This window comes from Chlorocebus sabaeus, chromosome 10 (assembly GCF_047675955.1).
Source record: "Chlorocebus sabaeus isolate Y175 chromosome 10, mChlSab1.0.hap1, whole genome shotgun sequence".
NCBI lineage: Eukaryota > Metazoa > Chordata > Mammalia > Primates > Cercopithecidae > Chlorocebus > Chlorocebus sabaeus.
In genome coordinates, this window is record NC_132913.1 from 88003031 (window position 1) to 88020001 (window position 16971).

General features: G+C 39.0%; 1 protein-coding gene across 1 annotated transcript in view; it reads left to right on the forward strand.

The window, feature by feature from the left end:
• Positions 1-16971, forward strand: part of LOC103217617 (aldehyde oxidase 4-like) — a 74419-nt gene that overhangs the window by 31381 nt on the left and 26067 nt on the right. Inside the window, exons 12-20 of the mRNA XM_007965792.3 lie at positions 1714-1807; positions 3210-3319; positions 5676-5860; positions 6945-7107; positions 9042-9134; positions 9720-9889; positions 10487-10601; positions 11160-11282; positions 13072-13168. Coding sequence (XP_007963983.3) covers positions 1714-1807; positions 3210-3319; positions 5676-5860; positions 6945-7107; positions 9042-9134; positions 9720-9889; positions 10487-10601; positions 11160-11282; positions 13072-13168 — 1150 coding nt within the window. The remainder of the gene's footprint in view (positions 1-1713; positions 1808-3209; positions 3320-5675; positions 5861-6944; positions 7108-9041; positions 9135-9719; positions 9890-10486; positions 10602-11159; positions 11283-13071; positions 13169-16971) is intronic.

Here is a 16971-nt window from a genome sequence, read left to right on the forward strand (position 1 = left end):
ACAGTTCTGTTCAGTTTAACAAACATTCCTTTGAAGAGGAATGTCAAGTCAATGTTGAACAAGTCTGTACAATATGAGTATGAGTATGCATATGCCCAAGATGAAGGCATCACGTTGAGTGTGTATGTGTGTGTGCAAAGTGAGTAACATATGGTACAGCAAAATTATGGTGCTGGAGCCACAAGATTCTGGAGAAGCCGCTTGACCTCTGTAAGCTGCTGTTTCTTCATTTGAAAAATTAAGGCCCAGTGTAAGGGGAGATGTCAGTCAAGGGGCACAGAATTTCAGTTAGACAGGAGAAATAAGCTTTAGTGATCTGTTGCCCAACATGATGATTATAATTAGTAATAATGTATATTTCAAAATTGCTACAAGAGTTAGATTTTAAATATTCTCACCACAAAGAAATGATGAATATACGAGGTGATAGATACTTTAATTAGCTTGATCTAATCGTTCCGCTATGTATACATATATCATAACGGCACATTGCACCCCATAAATATATATAATTATTGTCAATCTAAAATTTTTAAATAAAAGTAAAAACTGTAGACAAAAAACATCACACCAAAATTTAAGATTAAAAAAGTCACACAAAAAATTAAGATTCACCCAAATAGACTATCTCTAAGGTCCAAATAGACGATCTCTAAGGTCTCTATTTAACCAAATAGACTATCTCTAAGATTCAACCAAATAGACTGTCTCTATGTCCAGCTCTAAAATTCCATGAAACATCTTATCCAAGGTGTAGTAAACACAAGCCTGCATTTCCAAAATACTCTTGTATGGCTGGTTCTCCTCTTAGGCCTTTGCACCAAGGTGAATTTCTAAACATGTGTATCCCACATGTCCATTCTTGGATATCCCCCAGTTGTTTAGCTTTATGGAGCTTTCTTATTATTTAAGACTTTAAAATGATTAGTTTGAATCATTCCTCATTTCACATATGACGGGCAGTTCAGCAGGATTTAATAGTGCCAGGAGATACTTCCTGTCTCCTGATTTCCTCTGGCCCTTCGGCTGATTCTCAAAACCCACTGTGTTTTCACCTTCTGCATCTTCTGTCCCTTTTCTGAAGCACGTTGCTCCTCTCAACATCAACTTGTCCCCTTAAGTCTTTCAAAGGCCCACTGTTCGAGGCTGTGTATGAAGCAGCCTTTACTGAGGCTTAGGGCAGCAAAGCAGCCTGTACTCCCCAGCAGCGCCACAGGCATTTTGAATGCGATGCTCCTGTTCTGGTTCTTTAGGTTTCCCCAGGCTCCAGTCTCTCTACCTACCGCATATTGGTGCACACTTTCTTCCCTTTAACTATACCCCTTCTTCTCCCTAACCTGCTGGCACCAGCCCCTAAATTCCCATTCACTTCCCTTTTTGTCTATCCTCATAAGTAAACATACCTATCAAGGAAGGCTTCTAAACAAAGACAAATGCATACCAGGGTCAGTTCTCAAAGAAATGTTCCTCTTCATTGCACACGGAAGAAAAATATTTTCTCAAGCTGTCAATTTGGATGGAGTCAGGAGTGGGAATCTTGCACAATATATTATCTATCTATTTAACTGCCCCCAAACTCTGCCAGCTCTTTCAATGAAGCAAAAAAAAAGAGCGAGAGAATTTAAAACTTACACAAGAACCCTGTATACATAATTCCGTATTTGTCTAATAACTAAGTATAGCTTTTAAAATGCCATCTTTTTTTTTATTTAGACTTTAGGAGGACATGTGGTGAGCCGGCCTAATTTTTCTGACCTAAACCCCATTTTAGCAGCAGGAAATGCTGCCATCAATCTGATATCTAAAGGTAAGAGACCAAGCTTTAAGCATTTTTTTTCTGTACTCATCACTATCAGTTATATAGCTCCTGCTGTAAACCATTAATTAGGGACCCAAGTACTTCTAATTTAGATTCATAGGCTATGTTTACATTACCTCAAACCTAAGGGTGAAACTGTGACCAATTATCCTGCTCTCCGGCTGTTCTATGTGTAGACAATTTCTCTTAAATATTTGGCCACATTTATGATCAATCTAAATTGCAGTATCAAAGCAGGTGAAGAAAAATTAATGAGAAGTATCTCTGTGGCTTTAAAGGTTTATGCCATATTTTATTGTAGAGATTCATAAAGATGGTCATTTTTCCTATAGCACTTTTTGTTTTAAACAAAATCAAGTTTGTGGGGCACATTACTTATTCCTCCTCTCTTTATTCAAAGATGCCATGAGCTTTGTGGAAAGAAAATGATTTAAACTTAAAGAAATAAAAATAAATGCATATTACTCATAGGGCTGTTAATGTAAGATATCTTCTTGATTAAAATTACATTTAAAAAGTATGGGTCAAAAACAGTATGGTAAGCTTTTTTAAATATATATATATACACACACATATATGTATATATATTCACACACACACACACACACACAATCATGTATAAAAATTTTTTAGCCAAAAACAGACCACATACATGACAGTGGCTCCATAAGATTACATTAATAACACCATATTTTTGCAGTACTTTTTCTGTGTGTTTAGATATGTTTAAATACACAAATATTTACCATTATGTTGTGATTGCCTACAGTATTCACCACAGTAACATGCTGTGCAGTTTTGTAGCCTAGGAGCAATACCTACACCCTGTAGCCTGGTTGTAGCTATTGCTACACAAACCTAGATGGTATGGTAGGCAGTACACTACACCATCTAGGTTTATGTAAGTACATTCTGTGATATTCACACAACAAAATCACCTAACTACACCATTTCTCAGAATGTATCCCCATTAAATGTCTCATGACTATCAGCAATCCCATCTCTGCCACCAGTTCCACCTCTGGTACTTTGCAAAGGTCACTCAACCTCTCTGGAGCTCAGTGTTCTCATTTGTGAAATGTATACATTGTACTAGGTTGTTTCCAAATAGCTTTAAAGCTCTTCCAGGCCAAATTTTATGAGTAGTATATAATGGTCTGTAAGAACCAGAAATGACTTTGCAGCTTATCTGACCAACTCTGCCACTCTGAAGCTGAGAACCCCAAAGTTTCCATGACTTGCCAAAGGAGGCCCAGCTTGGGAGCTGGAGCTAGAACCAGGCATGGATCCTAGCCTGCACCCTCTTTCCACCACACATCACATCTATCACTGGCAACATATTCTCCAATTTGATAAGCACATCCTAACCAAGGGTGATTTTCTCAAACAGAAGGACAACGGCAGATTCCTTTAAATGGTCCTTTCCTTGAGAGATCACCTGAGGCGGACTTGAAATCAGAAGAGATTGTGTCATCTGTTTATATTCCCTACTCCACTCAGGTGAGGGTTCTCTGACTCACTGCCCAGCCCGAGGGAAGCCCCGCTGACCTGTGCAATGAGCCTGCAGACAGGCTTCCAGGACAATGCTCTAGGGAGATTTTCTGGGCTGCCACACAGGGAGGGGCAAATTTCCAAATGACCATTTGATTTGCTTTCATATCAGGGCCACATTATGACTTTTATGGGCCCTAGGCACTTTTGCCTTTTTGAATCTCTTCCTCCATAAAAAATAAACTGTATGCCTGTATAGCTAGATCTATATATAAAAATGATTGTAACAATATAAATCCAAGCTGCATTCAGTGTCTTATATTCATTTTTTTTAATTTTAAAAGATGTTTTAAATTTCTACTTTTACTTTAGATATAGGGGCTACAGGTGCGGGTTTGTTACATGAGTATGTTGTGACAGGCTGAGGTTTGGGATACAGACTCCATCACCCAGGTGGTGAACATATTACCCAATTGGTAGTTTTTCAACTCATGCCCCCCTCCCTCCCTTCCCCATCTAGTAGTCTGCAGTAAATTAAAAGTAAAACATTTCCCTGGGCCCCTAAAAGTATCCTAGGCTCTATCTCACATGAAAGGTTCTCCTTTTGCAAAGCCAGTCTACCTAAAGGGCACAGTGGCAGTGGTCCTATAAGATTATATTACCTAAAGGGCACACTGGCCTTGCAAAAGGAGAACTTTTCATGTGACTTGAATTTTCGGTCTCAGGTAAATATGCATCTTACCCAAGATTAAGTAAATCCGGTCAACATCATCTACAGCAAGTTTCTGGCTGAAAGTTCATTATCATAAAATTACCTCCAAGTCAATCAACATTTATTAACCAAATAGTTTAAATAAAATGATTTACTTATTAACCACCTACCAATCTATATCCCAGGCACAGTGTGGGAAACCCAGAAGACACTAAGGGTTTATGACACAGAAGGGGTCCTGTCCTTGAAGATCGGTAAATCTAACAGGAAGAGCTTGAAGTAGGAAATAACTAATACCCTCAGACAGGAAATGAGTGGACAGCAAGCCACTCGGAGTAGCTCAGTGAGGGGAAGAGCCTTTCCCTAAAGGGAGGAAAGGGGAGGAAGGGTGATGGGGGTGAAGCATAGAAGATGGTAGCCTTTGAATCAGTGGAGAGCAGGGAGGAGAGCCTGGGGGTTGGGGATGGCAGTTTGGGAGGCCAGGGAGTGGGGCATGGGGCTGGAGCCGCCCATGAGTGAGATTGAAAGGGAAGCTGGGCTCCATTACTAAACACATCCATTGCTCTGTCAAGGAGTTTGTATGTGTTCTAACAGATGGCCGCCTCTGAAGGCTTTAAAGCAAAGTAAAAATTAAATGAAAGTGGTATTTTAAGAACATAAATGGAGTAGAAAGTTAAAGGATAAATCAAATAAGGGAGAGACTAAAGACTGAATGACCAACTAGGAGGCTGATGCAGCACTTCCAGCAATAAATCGGGAGATGGTGGCGAGGGCAGTGGCAGCAGGAATGGAGAGGAAAGTCTCCATACATCAGTAGAGCAGAGTAAATATGATCAGCATGTCTCAAACACTTCTCTGTCACCAGCGTTTTGTATGACAGAAATGTTTTATCCTTGACAATGTCCATGGTGGTAGGATTTAATATCTCCCCCACGCCCGCCAAGATGCTGGCCACACAAAGAGGCTTTCCCACTTCATGGCTCCAATGTTCCACTCTAGTCATGAGATTCAACCAAGAATGACAGGCCTACCCCTAGAAAGAACTGGGGAGACCAGTAGTCCAGTGGTTTTCAAGCTTTTTCTTTTTTTTTTTTTTTTTAACAATACAACTCTTTATTCTAATGAAATTTACATAGAACAGCAAACTAAAAACAGATGAAACTGAAGCTGTGGTAGTTCCATCTAAGAGCCATCCTATCTGCCAATCTTCCCCTCATTCAACTCAGCAGCCCCTAAGGCACCAGCTGATCTAACCCAGCCTTCTCACTTTAAAGAAAAGTAAGAGCCAGTTTTTTCCGTCACTTGCCTGAGGCCACATGTGACCATCCAGAGTTGAAAAGCATAAAGCTTAGCCAGTAAGGGTAGACTCTGGAGTCAGGCTGCTTGGCTTGGAACCCCAGTTCTGTCACTTGCTGTGTGACCTTGTGCAAGTTACTTAACATCTCAGTTTCCTCATCGTAAATTGGAAATGAGCAGACTTGTTGTAAGGACTAAGTATTAATATATATGAGCCACATTGGACAGTACCCATATACGGCATATATGTCAACTATAGTCAGTCACAGTGCCTAGAGATCCACTCATCGAAGGTGTTGCTGTATGGCAGACTGTGGAGTAAGCACTAAATTGTTATGAGTGTTTTCCTATCTCCAGTGGCACTTTGTGTTTGGACTCCGGATGGCCCAGCGTCAGGAGAACGCATTTGCCATTGTCAATGCTGGGATGAGCGTGAAGTTTGAAGACGGCACAAACACAATCAAGGAACTTCAAATGTTCTATGGAAGCGTGGGCCCCACCACTGTCTCTGCAAGCCAAACCTGCAAGCAGCTCATTGGGAAGTATGTCATAGTGCATCTGGGGCATGATACTCAGGCCTTTCTAGTTTAGATTTTTTTTTAATGAAACTAGCACTTGGGGAATTTTTTCTGATGATAAAAATACATACAATCATTTAGAAAATTTAAGCACTGAAAAAAAGTATAAAGTACAAGCCACCCAAAAGCCGCCCTTTTTAAGGTACAATGATTCTTTTATTACAGGTTTCTGCAATGCGATTAATGCACAAATTACTTAGTTTGAGTAGATATTATCTTTAAATTTTCACTTTTAATTAGCCTGTATAGTAAGTCTCCAATATTGTGTCCTAAGACATCTGAAAATGTCCTTAAGCCACATTTGAAAAAGATGAAATGTTTAAAAGATTAAATGGCCTCCCTCCTGTCGCTCTCATTATCGCTAACATTGGAAAAGTAATTTTTAAAAATGTTTCCAACTAGTGCTTCTATAATACTTTCTATCCACTCATTGTTAACAATTAAAACTTAATGTGAGTTTTTTCTCAGATACAAAAATAACTTCATGCTTCCAAAAATGTATATAGAAACATTGATTTCTGAAATATTTTACTGCTATCTTCAATAATTTTTTATTTACCAAATATTTACCTAGCGTAGTGTGTATGCCAGGCTGGAGGATAGTTGCTGGAGATACAGCAGTGGACAAGATCAACAAAGTTCCAGATCTCAGGAAGCTTTGGCTTTAGTGCTTTTTTAACCCAGGTATTTCAGGTAAATCAACATTCCCAATCCTGGAAATGAAAAATAATAATATAGGAAGACTTAATGTAGAAAGTTTGGGAACCACTGCATCAGATACTGAAGAGAGCTAACAAACTCTCTTGAAGATATTTTGTCTAGACTTCAAAGGTGGATGCAATTTGCTCTCCATCTTTCCTTGCATGTCAGTTTAGTGTCTGTCTTTGCCTACAAGGATGCTCAATTGCAGATTATTTTTAACAGTAAAGAAACTAAAATTAAACTAAAATCCGGCAACAGGGAAATTGCAAGCCAAATTATGGTACATCCAAATATGATATTCTCTCTTTGCCTTCTTCTGTGAAACATTAACTTTCTTTCCTTCTAGGCAATGGGATGACCAAATGCTGAGTGATGCCTGCCGATGGGTCCTGGATGAGATCTACATCCCACCAGCAGCCGAGGGTGGCATGGTGGAGTACAGGCGAACCCTCATCATCAGCCTCCTCTTCAAATTCTACCTGAAAGTGAGGCGAGGACTGAATCAAATGGTAAATGGCTTCTCTGGGTTTCAGGGTGCCTTGACATTCTCAGCACAGATCTGCACATGAAGGACTTCCCCACCTGCCTTTGATAACACGTGGAGGCTTCCTGGGCTGGGGCCCTCAGTGTGGTGCTCCCAGTCTCCAACGTCTCCTCCTGGGCCACTTTGCTACTCTCCTTCCCTCTCCCTTCCTCACCCCTGGGCTGAGAAAGGGACAACTTTATTATACCATTTGCCTTATTTGTGTGACAAACAGTAACATGCAAGATCAGATTGACCTACAGTTAGTGAAAAGCCTTCAGTAAGTAAATCCATATCTTTTCCGTTTTTAAAGAACGTGTTCTTGTTAAAATAATAAGTAAAATTAAAATAATGCTTTACTATTTAGAAAATGTGAATAAGTTTAAAAAGAGGAGAAACTCTTTTATAATCCCATCACCCATAGATTAACACTATTACTATTTTGGTGTATGTGCTTCGAAACCCTTCATTCTGGATATATATGTATATGTGTATGTATCTGTATAACTGTGTAGTATAGCTTGCTTATTTCATTTAGTAACGTAATCATCTTTCAATGACATTAATTATTTTTCAGTGGCATCATGACATAATGGTTGCATGGCTTGTTTAGGGATAGATGCACCATTCATTATTTGATCCATTCCTTATTTTTGACATTTAGATTGTTTTTACTTTTCTGTTAACTATTTTTTTAGCCTAACCTAGTTTAAAATAACCCCCACAGCAGTGTTTCTCCAAATATGATCCATGATCATGAGCGCCCCCTTGATGAGCCACGAGGTGATCCCAAAATGGCAGACAGATGACTACACCTACAACCCTTTTATGACTGAGAGCTTTGCTCTCTTATTTCAGCCAGTCCTTGTTATTATTATATTAACCTTATTTATTATCATTATTTTAGTATATTCTGTTATACATTGTATACTCTATTATGTATTACATAACATATTCAATAGAAAAATATATAATCAGTATATAATTTTATACATATTCAGTCTAAAAATATGTACATGTATATTTAATAGATTATATCACATATAAAATCCATATTAATGGTATTGATAATTAACCATTATCAATACATAACACATAATAGATATCAAAGAAAAACATATTCAATTATCATATATTTAATAGATAAGCATATTTAATAGATTATCAAATATTATCTTACATATTACCTTCTATTTATTATGTATTCTATCATTATAAAAGAATTCAAAATATGGAGAAGCAAAATTTTTTAAATGAACTGTAATCCAATAATCCTCCCATAACCACTATTAACATTTTGGAATACATACTTTTATATTTTTATCTTTTTTTTTTTACAAAACATGGAATTGTACTGTACATAAACTTTTGTAACTTTTTTTATTTAACTATATTTCATGAATTTTTCAATGCTGTTAAAGGCATTTCTGCAAGGTTATTTTTTATAACTGCAGAATATTGTACTTGGATGTACTATCAGTTCCCTATTGTTGGATATTTGGCTTAATTCTAGTTTCCTTACTATCACAAATAATCTGCAATTGAACATCCTTGTAGATTAATCTTTCCCTACTCCCTCAATTGTTTATTTGAGATACATGCCCACAAGAGTGGCCCAGGTTTGGAAACATAGCCTCCATTTAGAAGTATCCATATTTCCATTCATTCAAAAAAAGACCTTGTCGTGAAAAGAAATCTTTACTTCCTGGAAATAACATTTATTTTTCTGTACACATAAATAGATGTAGTTATTATTCAAGCAACTGCTACTAGCTTACAGAACTTGAAGCTCAGAGCTTTCTCCCAGAAGAACTGGCATCTAAGATCTAAAAGAATAGATTGGATAACTTTATCTCCATGTGTTTTTCCAAGCTGCTCACTCAGATTGTAAAATTAACTGTGAAGTAATCTTCTGTTCAGGATCCCCAGAAGTTTCCCGACATTCCAGAAAAGTTCATGAGTGCTCTAGAAGACTTTCCCATAGAAACACCCCAAGGAATTCAGATGTTTCAGGTTGGTGGACAGGGTTTTTTGTTTTCTAATGTTTATGCATTCAGATGTATGCATTAGGCATACTTCTCCTTCTTTTCAATAACTGTATTTAAGATAACGTCTATTGAAGCCAGCTGATGTTACCTATTGCTATACACATACAACTTGCTTGGTTTAGCTTCTGTGCTTTTACTCAAGGCTACACAAGAATTAGATTCTGAATCATTGTTCTCCACCATTTTCAGTTTAGTTACCTCCTTTGCTTGCCCAATACCTGTTCTTCCTTTAAAACCCAAGTCAACATTTACTGCCTCTAGAAAGCCTTCTCTGCCTTATTACAACCACCCTGAATCTAGGATGTCTTCTTTTTGGGGGTAAGAGGAGAATTGTAACAAGAATATAATCCCTTACCATAGTACTTAATACTTAATGGATATTTATTAACCTGAACTCATGGATATGGAGTTGCCTATAATTTTTTGGTTTTTGGGTTGTTTTCTTTTTTAATTTTTTTCCCTAACACGTGAGTAAGCCAGATATATCAGACCTAATTTTCAGGGCATGATAATTCCTTGTGGCAAAATAATTTACTTTGTCCGTTAACAGTGTGTGGATCCCCACCAACCCCCACAAGATCCAGTTGGACACCCAGTCATGCACCAGTCGGCCATTAAACACACCACAGGGGAAGCTGTATATATTGATGACATGCCCTGCATCGACCAAGAACTCTTCCTGGCTCCAGTCACCAGCACCAGAGCTCATGCAAAGATCATGTAAGGAAGTAAAAGAGATTCTTAATGTTACTGAAACACATTCACAGTTTCACATTCAAATCAAGAGCTTATTATATATTTAATTCAAATAAGAATATTAATTTCCAGCGTGGTGGCTCACACTTGTAATCCCAGGCCGGGGCAGGCAGATCGCTGGAGCTCAGTAGTTCGAGACCAGCATAGGCAACATAGCGAAACTCCATCTCTACAAAAAATTAGCCAGGCATGGTGGCATGCGCCTGTAGTCCCAACTGCTGAGGAGGCTACCTGAGTCCAGGAGACCAAGGCTGCAGTGAGTTTTGATCATGTCACTGCACTCCAACCTGGGCAACAGAGTGAGACCCTGTCTCACAAAAAACAGAAAGAATACACATTTATTTTTCTGGTTGAGAATCAGTCATTTTTTAAGCATAGTTATGTTAAGAATCCAAGGATATGAAAGAGTTAGAACATCTGCTAAATACTGGCATTTTTCAACATAGAATATTGCTCCACGATTTAGTTATGACGTCCATTATAGTTTCTCCCTGTGTTTGAGGAATCACTGGGAATTGGCACCTGAAACTTTAATATCTACCTTCAAATTTTCTCTCCTAGATCAATTGATATTTCAGAAGCCCTGGCACTTCCAGGTGTTGTTGACGTGATAACAGCAGAGGATGTTCCAGGAGATAATAACTATCAAGGAGAGATTTTCTATGCACAGAATGAGGTGGGTGATTTATGTGTAGCTTATTATTCAAATACCTTGCTGGAGATGCCAAAATGATTATTGGTTATGACTATAGCCATCCATGGATCCATGTTCACATCACAAAGACTTGTTGGAAACCAATGACTCTGCCTCAGTGATTCTCAACTTCTCTCTTGAATTGTGGACCCTTTTGAGATTCTGATAAAAGCCAGAAGTCCTCAAAGAATACTTCTCAAAAGTCATGAAAGTCATAGAAGCAACAGAGATCATAAAACATTGAAAGAACCAGCAGAATGTTAGGTTAATTGGATCACTGTGTATGCTGAGGGAATGGTGAGTAATGTGGCCAAGAACAACCAGAAGGGAGATCATTAAAGCCAGATAATTAATTTCTACATTCAACTTTGGGTCCCCTAAGTCCCACTCAAACCACTGTTGTAAATTTATTCTCATAGGTAGAAAATAATCTTGCTTTTGGTCACAAAAACCCAATAGGTAAATGTAAGAATGTGGGAACAGTAATTTCTTTTTAATGAGTCTGTGTTTTTGCTAATTACAACATGTGGCTTTCTGCAGGTAATTTGCGTGGGTCAGATCGTCGGCACTGTGGCCGCTGATACCTATGCTCATGCAAGAGAGGCAGCCAAAAAAGTGAAGATCGCTTATGAAGACATAGAGCCAAGGATTATCACAATAGAGGTAGTCAGACCGCTTTATGTCTTCTAGAATGACTTAAGTGGTGGACTTGGGGCACAGTTCAACCTATAGAGTCATAAAATAGTATAAGTTGGGCTCCATCTATACTTTGTTCAGTGTTACTTGTAGTTTTAGAGTGAAGGCTCCCGCAATTTGCCCCTCAAGACAGAAACTGAGTCCTTTCCTGCTTAGACTCCTCTTTCCCACCACTGCTTCTACAAGGACCCGTGGAAATGAAGCATTCTGTGCCCACTTCTCCTGTGACCTCTTGCCAAGGCATGGGCTAAGAATGCAGATAAGCAACACCTGAGAAACGTCCTTATAATCTCATATACAAAAGCCGTCAGCTGGAAAATCTAGAGCACTGTGGAAATCAGAAAAAAATGTAACACTTACTTATTACAACTATTGGGTCCTCTGTCTCCCTGCCCACTTACTGCTCAAGCACAGACAGGCTCTGGAGACAGACTACTTTGATTCATCATCTGACTCTGCCACTAGCAGCCTCTTAATAGCAGCAAAAGCTTTAAACCCCTCATACCTCAGCTTTTCCATCTGTAAAATGGTAATTCTAAAAGTACCTACACCAAAAGGTCATGGTAAGCTTAAATGAGAGAATCCCAGTAAAATGCTTAGCATAGCACCTGGGACAGGGAATGCATTCAATAAATGTTACCTATCATTTTTGTTTTAGTTGTCATGAATGAGGGCAAGGACATGTTGTGTGCTCTTGTACTTTACATCCCCAGTGCCTAGCAAAGCTCTAAACCTACAGTAGATGCTCAATAAACATATGTTGGATGACAGAGGGATGGAGGGATGGAGGAATCGATGGATAGATGGATGCATAAGCAATATGGACACCCTCCACCCCCCCCCCACCCACAAAGTAGATTCAGTCTTGAGCATCCACTTCAATTCTCCCCTGTTCTTCCCAACAGCTGCCAAGTTCAAGTTTTTTCCAGTTATCTTTTAAACATCCCTTAAGGCTGCCCCTTTCTTTTCATTCTCACTTTCACTCCACCCTCCAGCCTAGTCCTCACTATCTTCTTTTCAGATTTACTACAAAAACCACTAAAAGAGGCTCTTTTCTTCCATTTCAGCCCATCTACCTAACATATTAACTTTCCTAAGTCACTAAGGTCATTAGGTCACTTTTCGTATTTAACACTATGCCCTTAGATAAGGTCCAAACTCTTTAGCATCAAATCAAGGTCTTTAATAGTCCAGCCACATTCCACCTTTCAAACCCATCTTCCACTGTTTCTTGATAGAAAACCTGCACCCTGGCCATTCTGGCCTTGTGCTCATTTTGGCCCCTCAGCTTGGTTTCAGCCTCAAACTATTGTTTTATGATGTGCCTTTGACTTCAAATGATTCAGGATCCAACTCAGGTCACCCGTTCAAGGCCATTCCTGAGCCCCATCAGCCTCCTCCTTCTTGACCTCTCTTTACTCTTGAGTAACCCTCTAGCCCAAGAGTCAGCACCTAACTGCCAAACTGACTCAGATCATCACTCAGCAATGGACAGGTGGGAAGCAGGTTTATATACCCTTGTGTCCCCCTCAGCCCTTCCCAGAGCACTGTACAAAATGAGTCACCAATGCCTATAATCCATTTGAGTCCGCCTTCTTCTGACTCTTCACGCAGCCCTGGCTCTGATTTTCTCGGTGTAATGAAGATCTGATACAGTAGAAACATGGAAGCATGGAATTTTGATGGGAAACAAATTGTTTACTAGAATGCAAGATTAAATCTTTTGCTGTTGTTTTGGTTTGTTTTTCCACTGCAGCAAGCCCTAGAGCACAATTCATTTCTTTTTGATGAGAAAAAAATCGAGCGAGGAAATGTAGAGCAAGCCTTTAAATATGTTGACCAAATCATTGAAGGTAAGTAATCTTAGCGAGAAAAGGGAAGCTTCTGAAGCTGAAGACTCTAATTTCAATCATCTGGACTGAAAACTACTGAAACTCTAAGGCAATATTTCCCATTCAAGTGTGATTTTTAAACAGTAATTTAAAGTGCAGAGGAAATTTACAGGTTGGTGAACTTTTGTATATGTATAAACACGTGTAAATACTACCCACATCAAGACATAGAACGTGACTGGGCACAGTGTAATTCCAGCACTTTGGGAGGCCAAGGCAGGCAGATCACTTGAGGTCGGGAGTTCAAGACCAGCCTGGCCAACATGGTGAAACCTCATCTCTACTAAAAATACAAAAATTAGCCAGGCGTGGTGACACACGCCTATAGTCCCAGCTACTAGGGAGGCTGAGGCATGGGAATCACCTGCACCTGGGAGGTGGAGGTTACAGCGAGACAAGATTACACCACTGCACTCCAGCCTGGATGACAGAATGAGACTCTATCTCAAAAAATAAAAATAAAAAAATTTTAAAAGGACATAGAAAATTTCTGCACCCCCAGCATGCTTCCATGTGTCCTCTCTTAGTAACCCCCCAAGGTATTATTCTAATATTTATCACTGTAAATTAGTTTTACCTCATTTACACTTTATATAAATGGAACCTTATAACCTCTTTTACGCCTTCTGCTTTTATTTAACATTATGTATGAACGATTCATTCATGTTGTTGCATAGATTCGGTTTTTTTTTGTTGGTAGTATTCTGTTATGCAAATATTTCACAATTTATTTATTCATTCTACCATTCAGGACATTGGAGTTGTTTTTAATTTGGGAGCATTATGAATAAAATTTCTATAAACACTATTATGCTTATATTTTGGTGAACATAGCACTTAGTTCTAATGGAATGTACCCAGGAATGAAATTGCTGAATAATAGCTTTTTTTTTTTTTTTTTTTTTTTTGAGATGGAATCTGGCTCTGTTGCCCAGGCTGGAGTGCAGTGGTGTGATCTTGGCTCACTGCAAGCTCCGCCTCCCGGGTTCACGCCATTCTCCTGCCTCAGTCTCCCGAGTAGCTGGGACTGCAGGCGCCTGCCACCACTCCCGGCTAATTTTTTGTATTTTTAATAAAGACGGGGTTTCACCATGTTAGCCAGGATGGTCTCGATCTCCTGACCTCATGATCCGCCCACTTCAGCCTCCCAAAGTGCTGGAATTACTGGTGTGAGCCACCGTGCCTGGCCACAGTCCTCCCACCTCAGCCTCCTAAGTAGCTGGGACTACAGGCATGCACCACCATGCCCGGCTAATCTTAGTATTTTTTGTAGAGATGGGGTTTTGCCATGTTGCCTAGGCTGGTCTCAAACTCCTGGGCTCAAACGATCCCCCTTCTTTAGTCTCCCAAAGTGCTGGGATTACAGTGTGAGCCACCATGCCCAGACAATTTCTTCCATTTATTTATTTATTTATTTATTTTTGAGATGAAGTTTCGCTCTTGTTGCCCAGGCTGGAGTGCAATGGAGTGGTCACTCGACTCACTACAACCTCCACCTCACGGGTTCAAGCGATTCTCCTGCCTCAGCCTCCCTAGTAGCTGAGATTACAGGCTTGCACCACCACGCCCGGCTAATTTTTGTAATTTTAGTAAAGATGGAGTTTCACCATGTTGGCCAAGCTGGGCTCGAACTTCTGACCTCAGGTGATCTGCCCACCTCAGCCTCCCAAAGTGCTGGAATTACAGGCTGAAGCCACCGCAACAAGTCTAATTTCTTCATTTTAATGAATATCAATTTTCCAGTCTTTTATTTATAGCTAATGATTTTGTGCTCGTTGAAGAAATTTTGCCTGTCCAACGGTCATGAAGATATTCTCTTATGTTTTCTCCTAGAAACTTGATTGTTTTAGCTTTTGCACTTGGGTCTATGATTCACCTCAAATTAAATTTTCTGTATGATGTGAGATGTGAGTCAATATTCCATCTTTTTCATGTGGATATTCAATTGACCCAGCACCATTTATTGAAAACTATCCTTTCCCTTACTGAATTGCAGTGCAGCTTTTGTTGTTTCCCAGATGTCTACATATGTGTTGTTCTGCTTCTGAGTTCTCTATCATATTCTATTTGTCTATTTACCTATCCTGCTAATACCAGTGTCTTACTTGCTGTAACTTTATAGTGAGTCTTAAAATCCGATAATTTAAGGTACTTTTGCTGCTGCTTCTTCAATATGACCTTAGCTATTATAGGTCCTTTGCATTTTCAGATAAATTTATCATTAATTCATAAATCCCGCCAAAAATAATTTGTTGGGATTTTGATTGGGACTGCATTGAAACAATATATCAATTTGAGAGAATTGAAATCTTAACAATATTATGTCTTCTAATCCATAAGCATGGTACACTTTGCCTTTTATCTAGGTTTTCTTTAACTTTTCTCAGTAATTTTTAGTTTTCACTATAGAGATCTTGCAACTCCTTTTTAATATTTATTCCTAGTATTTTATGCTTTGTGATACTATGGTTACTTTTATTTAACTTTATTTAACTTGTTGTGTCTAGTATATAAGAACGCAGTTAATTTTTGTATATTGATCTTATATCTAGCAATTTTGCTTAATTCCTTTACTATTTTAATAGACTTAGAGATTCTCTTGAATTTTCTATGTACACAGTTGTATGACAGTTTTATTTATCTTTTCCAATCTTGACACTGTTATTTGTTAATTGTTGTTTAGACTTAATGTTCTGGCTAAGATTTTTTTTTTAAGTTCTAGGTTTGTGTGTGTGTGTATATGTGCATGTGTCTGTATTTTAATTTTATTTAAGTTCTGGGGTACACATACAGGATGTGCAGGTCTGTTACATAGGTAAACATGTTCCATGGTAGTTTGCTTCCCTATTAACCCATCACCTAAATGTTAAGCCCAATATGCATTAACTATTTTTCCTGATGCTCTCCCTCCCTGCACCCCCCAAGAGGCCCCAGTGTGTGTTGGTCACCTCTCTGTGTCCATGTGTTCCCATTGTTCGGCTCCCATTTATGAGTGAGAACATGCGGTGTTTGGTTTTCTGTTCCTGCGTTAGTGTGTAGAGGATAATGGCTTCCAGCTCCATCCATGACCATGCAAAGAACATTCCTCATTAAAAAGTGGGCAAAGGACATAAACAGACACTTCTCAAAAGAAGACATTTATGCAGCCCACAACCAGAAGATAAAAAGCTCAACATCACTGGTCATTAGAGAAATGCAAATCAAAACCACAGTGAGATACCATCTCATGCCAGTCAGAATGGCTTTTATTAAAAATTCAAAACAACAGATGGTGGCAAGGCTGCAGAGAAATAGGAATGCTTTTACACTGTTGGTGGCAATGTAAATTAGTTCTACCATTGTAGGAGACAGTGTGGCGATTCCTCAAAGATCTAAAACCAGAAATGCCATTTGACCCAGCAATCCCATTACTGGGTATATACCCAAAGGAATACAAATCATTCTCGTATAAAGATACATGCATATGCATGTTCATTGCAGCACTATTGACAATAGCAAAGACATGGTATCAACCCAAATGCCCATCAGTGATACACTGGATAAAGAAAATGTGGCACATATACACCATGGAATATTATACAGCCATAAAAAAATATTTTTTATATTTTAAAAAATAGCAGGCCTGGCGCGGCGGCTCAAGCCTGTAATCCCAGCACTTTGGGAGGCCAAGACAGGCGGATCACGAGGTCAGGAGGTCGAGACCATCCTGGCTAACACAGTGAAACCCCGTCTCTACTAAAAAATATTTAAAAAACTAGCCGGGC